Consider the following 17400-nt stretch of genomic DNA (forward strand, 5'->3'; position numbering starts at 1 on the left):
GTGCAGACCCTCAGAATGAGTGGGAAGTAAACGTTTAAGTCCTTGCATACCTGTAACTGCCTCCACTCTCCCCCCGACACTGGATGAATTTGGCTAGGTGTATTTGCTTCCCAGGGCTACAAATGACCACCAACCGGGTGGCTTAAAACAACAGGATTATTCTCTCACAGTGTGGAAGCCAGAAGTCCGAAATCAGTTTCACTGGGCTAAAACCACGGTGTCAGGAAGGTCAAGCTCCCTCCAAAGGCTTGAGGGGAGAATCCGACTCCTGGCCTTTTCTAGCTTCTAGGGTTGCATTCCTTGACCTCTCCCTCCATCTTCAAATCTCTCTCTGCTGAGGTCTTCATGTCCCCATCTCTCTTCTGTATCTGTGTATAGTAAAATCTCCTTAGGTCTCTCCCTCATAGGGACACGTGTGATTGCATCAGGGCCCACCAGGATAATCCACCATAATCTCCTCATCTCAAGATCCTCCCCTTAATCACATCCACAGACCCTTTTTTTACCTTATAAGGTAACACTTACAGGTTCCAGAGATTAGGGCCTGATATTTATAGAGGACATTTTTCAGTCTACTCTGCAGGATATAAAAATTTTTTCCAATGGTTAAAAACTTATTTTCCCTCAGTGTCTTGAAGGCCTGGCTTTACTATTGATTGTCTTTCATCCATGTTACCTGATTAGACGTTTATTTTGCTGCCTCTTCCTCTCTCTGATTCCTCAGCGTGAGAGCACTCCTCGTTCCCTCCCCAGCTAATCTAACTGAGTAGGTACCATGGCTTCAAACACCATCCATTGACCCCAGATCCACGCCGGACGAAGGAAGGCTTTGTTCTAGAAGGCCAGCACCCACAACCCCAGCCTTGCCTCTGCCACCGAAGTTCACCTGTCCTCATTTTCCCCTGAGACCTTCCATTAAAGTCCCAGCTTTCAGCACCACGTCTCATTTCTGTCCTGGGATGGACCTGCAGGCTTAGTTGAGAGGCTCTCTGGGGTTCTTGGGCAGGGCAGACTGGCCCGCTCCACTCGGGCCCACTGGGCTCTGGGGCTTCTCTGCTACATTTCTGATGTGGCCATACCTCCACCTGCTTTCTATCGTCCAGAAATTTGTTGCAATCTCTCAGCTGCTGCTAATCCCCTCCCATTCACTTTGCTGTCATAGGATTATACTTTTAATAATCTCTTTATTATCATTTTAATGGGTTCTGGAGAGGAAGGGTAGACAGAGGCACATGCGCTGAATCCTTCGTCTTGGACTCTAAGTTAATCTCATTACCTTTTCAGTTATAACTTGCATATGCCGCAAAGATAACAGACATTCTATTCTAAGCCCCTTGTCCGTGGGCTCCCATTGGTGGGAAGTGGGAGTGGGGACGGCAGGTTTCGGGTTCACATCCCAGCTTGTCACCTCCCACCCACCTCCGACGCACACAGACCCTCCTTGTCTGAGCACCTCCTGACACAGATCTGCCAGTGCGAGTTATGAGACTGGCAGACTGCATGCAGGTTTCCTCTTTCCAGGATTTTTTTTTAAATAGCAAATTACTTCTGTGGCCTTCCCTATAAGGCCGGAATACAGGCACTGGGACATGAAATGAAGAGAAGGGACAGTGTTAAATGGGGAACATCTTTTGCAGGTTCCATCAGCCCAAGAGAACCTTTTCACTCAAAAGCGAAGCCTGCATGACACATCCCTGCCTCACCAAGGCTCAAGTTTAAAAATAAACACGGGCATTTGAAGGAGCACAAAAATAATTCGTGCCCGAGGCTCCGCAGAACCGCATGGCACCAGGTGTATGCTGACCCCGCAGGAGCTGAGACAGGCCACGTTCAATAGAAAGTCAGCCCTTGTGGACCTCAAACGAGCGATACACGAGTAAAGGGAGCCTTTTTGTGCTGGATTCCCTTGTACTACAGAGCGTCAACTGCACCCCATTCAGACCAACCACGGGCGTCTGCTCTGTCTAGCTATTCATACAAGGGCTGTGAAGGCAGTCCCCAGCCCCAGCCCCGGAGCCCAAATCCAAGACCTCACCCAGCCTTTGTCTCCTCTTCCCTATCAACCCCTGCACCAACGTACAGGATTAACAAAACAGCAAGTTCCTCTCACCCATACCTGTGCCTTCAGAGGAGCTGTGCCTTCCCCCTGGAATGCCCCCTTGTTCACGGCCACCCCCCGCTTAGCCCACCCCCACTGGTCAGGATCCTACCATCTTTCAAGACAAAGTGCAGTTTGGTCACCTCTTCCATCAGGGGCGCCTGGGTCCACCACCAGACTGGATTCTCTCTCTGGAGCCCAGCTTTCTGTGTCTCCTCTGTGGCCCTCATATTATTCTGACTTGTCTTTGGGTAGCTATAGGTGTGCTGTACCCCCCAAATTGGACTGTAAGCCCCCTTGGGCAGGAATCAGGTCTTCATTTCCAGAGCCCCTGCAGCACCTTGATAGAGGAAGTGTTTGAAGTTGTGGCCAGAGCTTTGAGTGAACCCAAGTCACAGAGGGCCCAGAGGGACTAGTCGCTGGCTGGTGTGACCCCTGTGAAATTCCACAGGGCAAACAAGCAGACCTTTGTTTGGAAGCAGTGGGAACCCCTCTCTACAGCAGAACTGCTAGGTAATGTTTTCCTTCCAGGCACACATACACACGAGCACACGTACACACGTGCATGCACACAGACACACACAGGGGCATGCAGAGATATACTGACCCTCTCAGCTCCAGGCTGCAACAGGACAGCTGGAGGCCCAGCTTACGGCTTCCACCAGCAACTCCTCCCTTTACCCCAGGTGCTGCACAAATGACCTTTCCCGATGCACTCTGCCTGGCCTGAAAGCACAGCTCTACTGGGGTGAGCTTAAGGGCCAGGACTACGTTTTATGTGCCATGTCACAGCCAGAGCCTGGCACCCAGAAGACATGTCTTAACAAAGTGGTGAGAGAATTCCCTGGCAGTCCAGGGGTTAATATTCGGCACTCCCACTGCCCTGGCCCAGGGTCCATCCTGGTTGGGGAACTAAGATCCTGTGAGCCGCGTGGCACAGCCCAAAAACAAAACAAAAAAAACAAGGGGGTGAGACAGAAGGGTGCAGAGAGAGAACAAAAGGGTCCGAGCAAACAGTCAGTCAAGCTCCATTTATACTTCGTTAGGTTTGGAAGGAAATGTACGCAGCATTGGTAGGTCTTCAGTAGACAGAAATAAGTGAATATTAGAAGAATGACATGTTTTCCTATCACACTGTGCTCTGGTTAGGATGAATCAGATGGGGGCTATTTATCATACTGGATCTTCCACAGGTTTTTCTCCCTTTTGGAAAAGGTCTGACACTCGACTTTTAGCAGACCCAGGCAGCTAGCAGGTGTCCAGACAGTTGGGGCCTACGTGTGCCCAGAACAGCCCGTGCTCCTTCCCATATACCAAGGACACACTGCCCGTCCCCTCCAAAGGCCCAGATGGCCTGTGTGTAGACTTCTCCCCACTTCCTTTTTACCTCCTCCAAGTGCTCTGCATCAAGCTTCCATCCTCAGATTCACGGGTTTCCACGCACACTCACATTTGCAGCGCAATTCGTGTGCCTCTCCCAAGGCATCTGGTTTTGAAATAGGAAATGCCTTTCCACGTCCTAGAGCAATGCTGAGATCCACTCACCAGATCTCGGCAGTACCTCGGAAAAGGTATTTCCTAGAGGTCCTGGCATGTACTGATCACCTGTCGGTGTCTGGCATCGTGCTGGGCACTGACATACATAGCTCACCTCATTTTCCCAACAACCTTGAGAATCAGTGTCTGTGTCTTCATTTTACAGAGGAAAACAGGGGGAAAAGATTAAGTAATGCACCCAAGGGCACACAAAGTTGTCAGGCGGGAGTCACCTGGGTCACCTAAACCCAACACACCCCTCAGCCTCCCTTCCCACTTGTTCCAGGAGGCCCCACACCTGTGTTCCCTGACCCTCCTCCCCAGGCTGCCTCCCCTGCCACCACGTTCACATGGTGAAGCCCTCCTGAGGACCTCAGTGGGTCTCTGGGCAAACAGGTTCATCCTTATCCATCTCTTACCAAGGCTGTCATCCCAGGCCTTAAGGAATGATCCAGAAATCCAAATCCTGCTCACCAGCAGCAACCCCACAGTCCTTCCCAAAGTCTCCACAGTCAGGAGAAAACCCAGAAAATACCTCCTGAGTCCCCCAAACCTTCAGGTTCCTGGCCAAGGGCTCACAACTCCTAAAGGTGCCCCTGGGGCCTGTCTGGACCATGTTGATGAACCACCCACCAGGCAGTAAGATGGGGCAGCAGGCAGCAGCTGGCCCACCTGGTGCTTCAACAGCTGGCCTCCTGGGTGGCCACAGACAATGTCCATCTGGCCCACCTGGGTCTCTATGCAGCCACCAGTCACCCAAACAGGTCTCTTCCCACTGCAGCACTGAACAACTAACTCGGGAAACCCCCTTGTCTCTCCAGCTCCTGTCCACACTCACCCCTGATCTGTGAGGCAGGCCTCCTCCTGACCATTCCAGAGTTCGTGCTCCCTATTGACCTTTCTGGACCACATCTACCCACCCACCACCCTCTCAAACAGCACTTCCTCTGGGAAGCTAAGATTCTGCACTCAATTTCTTTTTTTTTTTTTTATGTGGACCGTTTTTAAAGTCCTTATTGAATTTGTTACAACACTTCTTTTTTTTTTTTATGTTTTGGTTTTTTGGCCACGCGGCATGTGGGATCTTAGCTCCCCAACCAGGGATGGAACCCACATTCTCGGCACTGCAAGGCGAAGTCTTAACCACTCCAGGGAAGTCCCGACACCCAATTTCAATGTGTGGGTTTCCCCCCACACCACCAAGCAACTGTCTGAGACACCAGCTGGGTGTCCTACAATCCAACTCAATTCTGACACCATCCACCCGCGGAGAGGGTCAGATCCCACAGGTTACAGGTCCAGTCCCACAAGACCCCCTCCCGCCCCCACTTCGTATGTCAATCACAAGTCCAGTTACCACCTGTACTTCTCACCAGCTGGCGACAGATTCAAGGTCTCAACAGTTTGATTCATTTGCTAGAGCAGTTCACAGAATTCAGAGAAACATTTTACTCACTAGATCACTGGTTTATTCTGAAAGGATATAACTCGGGAACAGCCAGATGGAAGAGACACATAGAGCAAGGTACAGAAAAAGGACTCAGCACATCCCTGCTCTCTCTGAGCGCCACTCGCCCCAAATGCCCACGTGTTCACGAACCTGGAAGCTCCCTGAACCCTGCCCTTTCGGGTTTTTATGGAGGTTTCGTTACAGAGGCATGACTGATGACATCACTGGCGATCGATTCAACCTCCAGTCCCTCTCCCCTCCCCAGAGGTGGGGGAGCGTGGCTGAAAGTTCCAACCCTCTAATCATGTGGTTGGGTCCCCCATCCTCAGGTGCTTTCCCAGTCACCTCATTAACATAACAAGACACCTTTAAGGCTCTCTTCACAGGAAATTCCAAGGGTTTGAGGAGCTCTGTGCCAGGAACAAGACGAAGATCAAATATATATTTATTATAAATTATCACAGAAGCCTTCCCCAGCCTCTCCCTTCCAGGCCAGACATCCCTACCATCTGCCCTCACGACACCCTGTACCTCTCCTGCAGAGCACAGCTGGATGACCAGGCTCCTCTCTACCTCTTCTTTCCTCCCTCAGAGTCCCAGGTCTTCAATCTCTTGTCATCAGACTCTGTCATCCTCTACCCCTCATTGCTGCTGTCAACCACCAACCCCGTGTCACTCCCCCTCGTTTCTGGATGATATCAGGATCACAGGCCCTCTCTCTCCCGATTCTCAGTCATTTCGACCCACACATACATGATCCTTCCAACTGACCTCCTAACTGCTTGAACCCCCCTCAGCCTCTCCAACTCCCTGTCAAAACCTGTCATTTATCAATAACTCCAAACCCGTCTATAATCTTCATTCCATGCGTCCCCCCCTCTGCAACTGGCACCCAGTCACCCACCGTGCCCGGTTCCTACTCCCAGTCACCTTTACCTGCTCTACTGCTCATGGCATTTGTCACCTCTAATATGCCATAAAATTTACTTCTTTGTTACAGTTTGGTTTATCGTGTGTCTCGTTCAAATGTAAGTGTCACAAAGGCAGGGATTCTTGTCTGGTTCACCACGTGCAGCACCTGGTATACGAGATACTCAACAAACACTTGTTGAATGAATGACTTTTACTTTTGTAATTATTCAACCTCCATCTCCCCTGCTATACTGTAAGCTCTACAAGGACAGAGGTCAAATCCATCTAGGTCACCCCTGGAAGTACTCAGTAAATACTACGTAACTGAGGGAACGGAGGAGCAAAGTTCATATTTAAGAACTGCATTGCTGGGCTAAACCCGCTGCTCGCAAGGGTAACTTCCACCCAGACTGCTTGCATGCAGCTCTGTTCCCACTGGCTGCCACCTGGATACAGGTGACCTAGATAAAGCTGCTGCTTCTGATAAACCCAAGCATGAAGCATCAGAAGCCCATAGGCACGGAGATCTGAGCATAAACAGTGCTTCCTGCTGCTGCCATGCAAATATTTGATCCCATGGATGTGGGGGAAATTCGTTTTACCTGTTACCAAGAAGAGGTTCAGAGGCTACCTGAAAAAGTTCATTCTAAAAACAGATTACCTAGAAGACGCTCAACCATGAACTTCCTCCCAGCAAAAGACACTTAACGAGATCCTATCTAGGTTTCAGATCATAATTTCAGTCTGTGACTTCCCCTTCAAGCTGCACTCATGACTCACTAGGTTAGTTTAGCCATTCGTGGGTAAGGGATTTGCTCTAGGAAAAAAACATACAAAGAAACCAAACAGTTTTTGTAAGATGCACAAACAGAACCAAATGTCACTACTTCAGACTTAGTCTGAACTCTCACCTAGGATGAAGGGGCTTGAAAAGCACTCCCATTTGTGGAGATAAAGTGCTGACAGGGAAACCAGTCCTGAAAATCACATCCCTCAAGCACCTTCCAGCTCCGGTTCCTGACAGGCAGCTCCTTCTATTACAGCCAGGAGAGGCCCAGCTACAGCAAAGCTGCCAGGACACTCGGGGGAAAAAAAGTTCTCGTGCATCTTTCAGACAAACAATGCAGGCAATCAGCTAAAGCTTGAACCCCTGGCAAGTGTGGGCGAGATCCTGAGTCACAGCCAAAAAGCAGGTGAGAGCAATGTGGGCTTTGGCGAGCTTACCACCCTGCTCTGTGTCAAGATTAATGTCGACATAACTCATCCGACATAGACCCAGCCTAACAGGTTTACTTACTGGGGACTCAGATGCCTACTACGTGATCTGAACATTGTCTTAATAGATGTGATTGCAACATACAACTCAAGAAGACTGAAGAATTAAGTCATTCTGAGAACCTCGACTGAAATCTGAGAAAAAGGACCAGGGAGACACTGGAAGAGAGAAGGATGAGAAAAGGAATGGGTTCGGTAGATTCAGGGCAAAATCTGTAGAAAACTCAGCTGCATTCCGGTGGTGATGACATCCCCACGAGAACACACCTCTTGCAAAGGATCTCCTTCATCCCTCTCCAGAGGAGGAGAAGAGGAAACACAAGAAGAAGCACCTGGTGCAGAGCCCCAATTCCTATTTCATGGATGTGAAATGCCCAGGATGCTATAAAATCGCCACCGTCTTTAGCCGTGCACAAACAGTTTTGTGCGTTGGCTGCTCTACTGTCCTCTGCCAGCCTACAGGAGGAAAAGCAAGGCTTACAGGAGGATGCTCCTTCAGACAGAGGCAGCACTAAAAGCACCCTGAATCAAGATGAATGGGAAACCACCCCAATAAACACATTTTGGATTAAAAAAAAAAAAAGGAAGGAAAGAAAAAGAAAACTCAGCTGCATGAACAGCCATGGGTTCACATCAGACTAAATACCTGTTTATTACCCCTGCCCTTTGGAAGGTGTGCTCACAGAGCTTCCTTAAACACATCTCTTTTCTTTTAAACCTCAAGTGGTACTTTTGAAACAAAGATTGTTTTTGTCATGGAACTGTAAAAGTCTCAGAGTAATACAACGTATATAACCACCAGCCCACTCAGAGTCCTGGCTGTGTGACGTTAAACAAGTAACTTAACCTCTCTGAACTCATTTCCTTATCCATAAAACATGAAGCTTAAATGAAATAATGCCTATAGATAATCAACAAATATTACTTCCCTTCCTCCTGGCAGAACTCAATCGTCTACAGAATCCAAGTAAGACACCACAATGACCATCTGGCATGACCTATGTCTGTCCAGCGGACCATTCTGTGGCCTCACAGATAAAGAACCTGTGTAATTACAGAACAGGAAGAAAGCTGGGAAATAATCGGCCAGTTCTGAGATGCCACCATGGCTCCTGAGGGGAGGGTCATCCGCCAGAAGATAAAGTAGCCTTCTCTTCCCTGCAGAGTCTCCAGAAATCTCCACCAAGTACATATAGAAACCAGTGCCAACACTACAGTGCTTGGGAGGATGCAGATGTGGCCCGAGGACACGGTCATCTCACGTGTGCAGTCACGTGGCAGTGAAGGGACAAATAAGACCAACTAAGAATTCACGGGGCTGATACAAACAGCTGATGGATGCAGCCTCTCAGGGGAAAACTTGCATTATATCACATGACACCTTCATCCGCTTTCGTGACATTTCCAGGGCTGTGCCAATTTCGCCGGGTGCTTGCAAGGCAGCTGTTTGAAGCTGCATCCCTTTCTCTATGAGGAGAACCTCCTTGGGCACCCAGCCAAGCTCTCCCCCTGAGAGGCTCCCAGAGGTACAGTATGACCAGGCCTGGGCCACACAGCCATGCTTGGTGTACTCTACTTAATTATGTAAGGAATGAGGCATTGTTTCCTTTGTGGGCAAAGCTTTCAGAATATTTAAAATTCACGGGAGAAGCCAAGGAGTGGGTTTTTTTTAGCTCCCTCCCCTGAAGTAAGGGATATGGCTTTCAATCAGGTTATGGGATTCCAATTCCAATTTTCCAGAATATTCCATCCTTGGTGAAACATGCCTGCTTTAAAAAAAAAAAACAGGGATTCCCTGGTGGCGCAGTGATTGAGAGTCCGCCTGCTGATGCAGGGGATACGGGTTCGTGCCCCGGTCCGGGAAGATCCCACATGCCGCAGAGCGGCTAGGCCCGTGAGCCATGGCCGCTAAGCCTGCGCGTCCGGAGCCTGTGCTCCGCAATGGGAGAGGCCACAACAGTGAGAGGCCCGCGTACAGCAAAAAAAAAAAAAAAAAAAAAAAAACAGAGAAGAAAAAACAGGGAGGAAGCCCTGACAAAGGCCAAACTCGATTAATCATCAGTTTTGTCCCATGGGAGTCACTTTCAAATTTAGCGGATCAGATTCTGTTGGTGCCAAAGTCAGGTAGGAGCCCAACTATTGCTTGGGAACACGCTGGTTGCAGGGAGGTACAGGGCCCCCCTAAGACAGGAAGCGCTGCTCAACCCCAGGTCCAACTCAGTGTTTGTCTCACCCAACTCCACATCCTGGAAGAGATGCCACAGGCCATCTAGGTGGGCATCTGAGGGCCCACAAAGGTGGGCTCACAGCCCCGGATAAGACATGGGGAGGGGCTAGGCACACCCCATGGCAATGCCCAAGGAACACGTCCCCACACCTCAGAGGGGTCACCTGAGGCCCCAGGATGGGTGGAGGGCCCACTCCCTAAAAGGACAGTTAATGCACTGTCTCCAAAAAGGCAGGCACGTTTCCAGGGGGCCTCTGCACCCCAGAGCCGCACACCTGAGCATGTGCAGGGGGTTCATCTCTCCCAGCGAAGCTCAGCCCACAACACGGTCTTCCTGAGGACAGGAAAACCTGGCAATGCCCAGAGCTGTGTGCTCCTCAGAACAGGAAGGTTTGGACAAAGCTTTTGCAGCCATCGCAGGCCACCTCCTTCTGTCCCTGCCCTGTGTATATACCCAACCTGTAACAGGTGCCCTCAGGCTCCCTCAGACACCCACCCGGCTGCCTGTGTCTCCCTCCCACTGGCCGGAGTTCCCCCAGACGTGTCCACAAGAGCAAATCCCCCTCCTCCAAATGTCAGTGCTCACCTACATGGAAACAGCTCTCTCCTCCCCCTACCTCTTGGCCCACGTTCTCCCCTTTCTAAGCTGAACATGCCCAAATCCTTTAAACAAGTGGTTCTAATCTCTTTTTGAGTCAAGGACCCCTTTGAATATCTGATAAAATAACTATGGCAGGGCTTCCCTGGTGGCGCAGTGGTTGAGAGTCCGCCTGTCGATGCAGGGGACACGGGTTCGTGCCCCGGTCCGGGAAGATCCCACATGCCGCGGAGCGGCTGGGCCCGTGAGCCATGGCCGCTGAGCCTGCGCGTCCGGAGCCTGTGCTCTATAACAGGAGAGGCCACAACAGTGAGAGGCCTGTGTACCAAAAAAAAAAAAAAAAAACTATGGCAAAAAACCACAAAAAACTATGGCCATCTTCCCTAGAAAAGCACATGCACATACACAATGCTCATACAGTTTGTGGGGAGGGGTGTTCACAGACCCCTGCACTGCATACAGGGACTTCATTTTAAGAAAACTTCCTTCAAATCATCCTCAGGAAACATGTGTCCAGACCCCTCCTGCTCTGCTCTCCCTTCTAAATTGGATGAACTCTGACACCCAGAACCAAATACAACATTCTAGATGCAGAGTGAAGCACACCCATCGCCTCTATTATAGCTATTTTCATACTTCGACTGAGGTCTTCAAAGTTTTAGCCAGCCTTCGAGACAACCACACCACCTGAGCGGACTCACGTGGAACTCACCATCAACTCAAAATCCCCAAGTCTTTCACATGCTCGGGAAGATGTGCCCCACTTCCCACCCCTTTACCTCGGGGAGAGCCAGGAGGCCACACCCTCTGAGTCACCCAGCATCATCCAGGCTCTCGGTCCTCCCTGCTCTGTTCATCCCCAAATCGGAGCCAGTCCTTCGCTCCCCCCTACACTCTCAAATCCTCTGTGGCCTCACTGAAGTCCTTGAAATCAGCGGGCACCAGCTGTCCAGCCAGAATATTCCCTTCACCTTCATGCCTTAACTGACACTAGGCTGGTCCCTGAGGATAGCACTCCGCACACCACGCACAGCCAGTCTGCTCCTCTCGCCTCCTACAAAAGCAGAACACAAGGGGAGACGGGCGACTGGTGTCCTTGTGGCCCCCCCAGCACGTGGCTCTCTCTGAGCGCTTGAAGGCGAGGCCATTCCAGCCACCTGCCTCCCCTCCCCACCCTCACCAGCCTCCAGGTGTTTCCGGTCATTGATCCGGTCATTGATCAGGGGCTTCAGCTCCGAGCCCAGCTGCTTCTTCCAGCCACCTCCTGTCACCACACGGATAGCCCCCAGCACCCTGGACTCAGCCCCTTGACCTCCGCCAGTCCAATGCCTTCTTCCCCATGCCCTTCAGTGACTTCCCTTCCTTCCCTGAATGGCCCCTACCCTTCCCACGGGCTATCACTGTTCCCAACCCCGTGGGAATACCCTGCCTCTCAGCCTGATGCGTCCTGCCATCCGCTTCCCATGCCCACACCCAAGCAACCGGGCAACATCACAAAATTGGGTGGACATGTTTCACTTTAAAGGCATGTTCTCGGACCTCAAACTGTCACTCTGCAATGGCCCACAAAGCCTGGGTTTCTCTGGGAGGCTTACCACCTGCTCCCAATTTCACACCCTTTTCTTCTTCTCAAACTTCCCACACCCAGTCCTCCACCCTTTTTCTTCAATTAATTAATTAATTTGTTTATTTATTTATTTATTTTTGGCTGCGTTGGGTCTTCGTTGCTGCGCGCGGGCTTTCTCTAGTTGTGGTGAGCAGGGGCTACTCATTGCAGTGGCTTCTCTTGTTGCAGAGCACGGGCTCTAGGCGTGCGGGCTTCAGTAGTTGTGGCGTGGGCTCTAGAGTGCAGGCTCAGTAGCTGTGGCGCACGGGCTTAGTTGTTCCGTGGCAGGTGGGATCTTCCCAGACCAGGGCTCAAACCCACATCCCCTGCATTGGCAGGCGGATTCTTAGCCACTGCGCCACCAGGGAAGCCCCTCCAGCCTTTCTGTGAGCTGATGACCTTGTCTCAAACATCATGGAGAAAACAGGAGGCTTGGACTGGAACTCATGCATCTTCCACCCCACCCAGACCTGCCTCTATCTGCTCCCACTGTGGCCTCCTTCCCTCCTTTCCAGGAGAGGGTGCCTCCCTCTCCCCACTCCAAGGGACAATTCTTCCCCTGATGCCCTGAGCCCCATGCCTGTCATCTTCTCAAGGTCTGGGCTCCTCCGTCACCTCGCTTCTCTTGGGCAGCATTCCTGCCAGCATCTGTGCATGCTGGAGTTTCCTATCTTAAATACCTTCCCCCTTTACCCACAGCCTCTCATGTTGTCTCATTCCTCTGCTCCCTAAACAGTCAACTTCTTGAAAAAGTGGTCCACGCATCCCCTACGCAACCCCTGTTCCAGCCTCCCATTCAACTTCCAGCCCACCTGGTGTCCGGCCCCACCTCGTCGCTGACTGGTTTGAGGTCAGGGCCACCAGCGGCCACCATGGCACCCAGTCCCAGGCCACTTCTCAGCAGCGCTTGACACTGATGCCCAAGCCCTCCTCCTGGAGGCACGGCCCCAGTTCCTCCTCCCTCCCCGGGCGTTCCTCCTCTGTCTTCCTTGCTGGCTCCTCCTCTTCTACTGGCTCCTCGACAGTGGGTGTTCCTGAGCCCTCTCCCCCTCTGCCTACCCTCCCGATCCATCGTGACCTCACGCAATCTACCTCCAGTCTGACCTCCGCTGAGCCCAAGCTGCATACAATCCACTGCCTTCTGCCCAGCTCCACTCACAACCTCTGGCTCAACATGATGCAGTTACTTGACCTTGACTCACCCACTCCACACCTAACCTGCTCCTCCTGTAGGCCTCCCTACACCTGCTATTTGCTTAACCCCCAAACCAAATGGGTCCTCTTTATTTCCTCCCTCTCCCTTAACCTGAGCCCATATCCAATCCCTCTGAAAGTTCTCCAAACCATCTGTGGAATCTGCCCACTTCACTCCCTCCCCTCTGCAACCTTAGGCTCAGCCAGCATCCTCTTTGAACTGGAACCCAGGAACCCGATCACTTCTTCTTGCTCAGGGCTCATCCTCTTCATTCCATTCTCCACAGAGCACCAGAAAAGTCTTCTTAAAAATTAGGAAGGGCCGTGTCGCAGGTCTGTTAAAACCCTTCAGTCTTGGACTTCCCTGGCGGTAAGGTGGTTGTGATTCCGTGCTTCCAATACAGGGGGTGCAGATTCGATTCCTGATCAGGGAACTAAGATCCCACATGCCACGCAGCGCGGCCAAAAATAAATTTTTTAAAAAAACCTTCAGTCTTATCCAATCTCACGACATCTCAAATAAAAACCATAGTCCAGGGCTTCCCTGGTGGTGCAGTGGTTGAGAGTCCACCTGCCGATGCAGGGGATGCGGGTTCGTGACCTGGTCCGGGAAGATCCCACATGCCGCGGGGGGGGGGGGGGGGGGGGGGGCCCGTGAGCCACGGCTGCTGAGCCTGCGCGTCGGGAGCCTGTGCTCCGCAACAGGAGAGGCCACAACAGTGAGAAGCCCGCGTACAGCAAAAACAAACAAACAAACAAAAAAACACCATAGTCCATGCCACAGCCTATGAGGTCCCGTCCACCTTCATTCCTTCCTACTTCTCTCCAACCTCAGACTGGGCACCCTCCACTCACTGCTGCCAGCCAGCCCCACAGGTCTGATTTCAATTTCTCAAACATTCTGGGCAGCTCCTTCCCACGCTGGGTCTTTACACCTGCTCCTCCACCTAGAATGGGCTGCTCCTGTTCTTCACGTGATGTAGCAGCTTAAATGTCACCTCTTCAGAGGCAGCTCATAAACATACATTCTAAAGTCAGTCTCAGCCCTTGCTTCTCTCTCATGGCACTGAGCATGACTTGCAGTTACTTTATTTGTGGATGCTTTTAAGAGGTTTTGTTGTGGTTGTTGGGGGGAGGCGAGGGCTGGGAGTGGGCAGAGACAGGCGGAATCTGTCTCCCTCACTAGAATGTAAATTCCATGGGAATAAGAGGAACCATGTCTGATTTAAATCATTAAATGTTAAAATGATACTATTTTGGATGTATTTGTTTAAAACACATTAAAATTTATTTCACCTGTTTCTTTTGCTTTTTTTTAAATGGACCATAGAACATGTAACATTACATATGTGGCCTTCATATTTCTATTGGACTGAGCTGGTCCGGTTCGCAAGGATTGGGGGGAAGCAGATTATGAGATTATGTTGATATAACATTGTAGTATAGGGACTTCCCTGGCGGTCCAGTAGTTAAGACTCTGTGCTTCCAATGCAGGGGGCGCAGGTGCGATTCCCTGGTCAGGGAACTAAGATCCCGCATGCCACAAAACAAAACAAAGCATGCCACAAACAAACAAAAAAACCCATTGTCTTATAATCAAATGTTTTATGTGATAAACAGTATAGAGGGGCATGGGCCAAGTATTCAGGTACACAGAAGACGGGTAGGTCAGGCTAGGTTAGAGCAGGCTGCAAACGCCGAACTAAAGAAGATGAAGTCATGAATCATTGCTACTTAGCTGGGCGCCCTGTGAATTGACCCACAGTCTAGATATTCTTGTCTGCGTAAGACTCAGTGCTCCCATGCCCTCCCTTCCCCTTCTCATACTTAGAGAATCAGACTCATCAAAAGAAATGAGGTTTTGTTACGGTCTGGTTTTTCTTACCACCTCAGCTTTGGGCCACTGCAAGACTCAGAGTGAGGTCAAGGAGACAGCGCTGTGCAGAAGCACTCAGTCCATCTTCCATGGGACACACCCTACATCAGATGGTGGGGGAGAGGGCACAGATAAGCCCTCCCCACCCTGCCTCTGCCCTCAGGTGTCGAGCTGACCCTGCGGGTCACCACATTAATGTTCATTCCCTCCAAGAGATTATCTGCTCCCCTGGAGCAAGGAAATCCACTTCTCACAGAGGTTAATAAACTTACAGATCTCATTACTCAAAGAGGTCATGCTGGCAAGAACTTTAATGCATTTTTTAGAAAAGGTCTGGAAGAATTATTAACAACAGAACAGTGACTGGCTACTCAGAGAAGCGAAAGCAAAAAGGGGACCGATGGGGATGAAGCAGGCTCTCTCCTCCTCCTATGCAGCACCCCCGACAGCTGCGGAGAGCAAAGCACCTGGAATCCAACCAGGGTGGCCGTCTCTGACTGCCCATCATCTGGGTCTGGGACTGCTTGCCTCTGCTCCTGCCCCCAGGTCGCTTGGATGTTGGCAAGTAGTCTAGCTGTGGCAACTGGCACCGTTGCAAACTCACATTCCTGAATCTCCAACTAGTCCCTCAGGTTGCTCACAAATCTGTATTTGCCCCAGCTAACTCCCTGCCCCACCCCCAACAACCAGCTGTACCAAACCATTTCCTCTGTTCCCAAACTACCGCCTGGTTCTCAGATCAATTCCTTAGCTCACACTGAGAAGGAAAAGCCAGTTGGGACTTCTCTGGTGGCACAGTGGTTAAGAATCCGCCTGCCAAGGCAGGGGACATGGGTTTGAGCCCTGGTCCGGGAAGATCCCACATGCCGCGGAGCAACTAAGCCTGTGCGCCACAGCTACTGAGCCCATGTGTCGCAACTACTGAGGCCCGCATGCTCTAGGGCCTGTGTGCTGCAACTACTGAGCCCACATGCCACAACTACTGAAGCCCGCATGCCTAGAGCCCATGCTCCGCAACAAGAGAAGCCACCACAATGAGAAGCCCGCACGCCGCAACTAGAGAAAGCCCACGTGCAGCAACGAAGACCCAACACAGCCAAAAATAAATAAAATTAAAAAAAAAAAAAGCCAGTCGACCCAGCTCCCTCGTTCCCCTTTCCACTACAGCCTCAAAATGCCTCCATACCTGTACCTTGCCTGCTCTCTAAGGATGACCCTCCCAGCCGAAAGCTCTTGTTCTAGTTCCCGCCTGCCTCCAACCTCACTGCCTCTCATCTTTCTCTAATGCCTTCAACCTCCTCCTTTCCCTTCCCCCTCAGACTTGCAACATGCTCAATTATGAAATAAAAATCAGCCTTCCTTCTACCCTGACTCATCCTCAAACTCACCTTCATCTTCAGCCAGACTTCTCTATTCCCCTACCACATGCTCACTCCTTAAATCACTGCAGATGGATTTATGCCTTCACACTTGGCTGAAGCTGCTATTAAAATCCATCAGTGCCCTAACACTCCCACCCTCACAGTGGTATTTAGCAGCATGCACCTTGGGTCCCCACCCAGCTTTCTGAGGTCTTCACTCCTGTTGAGTACACCTCCCTTTTCAGCCTCCTCTTCCCTGGCTTCCGCGACACCTCTCTCCTCCAGCCTTCCTCCAATGTCATCACCTCTAAGACTCACCCACTGGCTTCTTTTCCTTCTCTTCAACTGTCATCCTTTCCCAGAGTTCCATCTTCACCTTCTTGACCCACTTTCTCCTTGGCTGATCAAATCCATCTCAGAGGTGATGGCTCTCAAATCTGTACCTCTGATTCTATCCTAATTGCTAAGTGCATTGCTAAGTGCTAGGGCTGAATTTCTACTGACAGAGGCCACTCCATATGACACACCACAAGTGGAAATTTACCAGAATCACCCCAGACTAAACCCTCATCAATTCCCTTCCCAAAACTGCACCTCCTCTTGTGTTCCCAATCTTGGTTAATGGTACCACCATCATACCGTACCACTCATACCGTACCACTCAGCCATACCGTCTAGAAATATCCGAACTGCTGGCAACTCTGCCTCTCCCTTTCTCTCATTCCAACAATCAAGAGCCGTGTGTCCACCTCCCACCTGACTCTCAGGGCGTCTCTGGCCTCCAGAAAGTGCATCTCAAGAACATGGATTCTGCTTCTCAAACAGGCTTGAACTTGGTTTCCAACTCTGCCACTTCCTGGCTAGGAGCTTGAACAGATTACTGATTTCTCAAGTCCAGTGTCTCCAACTATGAAAGTGAGGGTTGTTGTGAGAATTAAATGAGATATTATATAGACACACTCTGCATGGTAACTCCAACCCACTAAGTTCTCATTAAATAATAGTTTAATTTGTGTCCTAACTTAGCGACTCTATAGGAAAGACGTTTAAGCTTTCTACCTCTCACCTCCAGCAAGGTGTCTTACATATATTTTTCTATTTTATTGTATTATGTTCATTCCTAGAAGCCGCCTCAGATCTGGAACAGAACAGGGCAAGGTTTATGTTACATAAGTCTGTGCCATATCTTCTTTCTGCTCTCAATATTTCTTGCCTGACTGTGGCTAGTTCCTATGAGGTCTCTTTCCTCTAATCTCTTAACTTTCTA

The 17400-nt window shown here is 50.6% G+C and overlaps 2 protein-coding genes across 2 annotated transcripts in view; one reads left to right on the plus strand and one right to left on the minus strand.

Moving 5' to 3' along the window:
• Nucleotides 1–17400, minus strand: part of HOMER2 (homer scaffold protein 2) — a 94087-nt gene that overhangs the window by 65366 nt on the left and 11321 nt on the right.
• Nucleotides 7350–7923, plus strand: LOC309961769 (small ribosomal subunit protein eS27-like). Its single transcript, XM_082839267.1, has one exon. It carries the CDS (start codon nt 7631–7633, stop codon nt 7784–7786), a length of 156 nt encoding a protein of 51 aa, XP_082695393.1. The 5' UTR covers nt 7350–7630; the 3' UTR covers nt 7787–7923.

This window comes from Leucopleurus acutus, assembly GCF_964270905.1.
Source record: "Leucopleurus acutus genome assembly, chromosome: 1".
In the NCBI taxonomy this organism is placed as follows: domain Eukaryota; kingdom Metazoa; phylum Chordata; class Mammalia; order Artiodactyla; family Delphinidae; genus Leucopleurus; species Leucopleurus acutus.

What these genes read in the sequence shown, in the direction of transcription:
- LOC309961769 (XM_082839267.1), top strand. Translation starts at nt 7,631, where the DNA reads ATGGATGTGAAATGCCCAGGATGCTATAAAATCGCCACCGTCTTTAGC.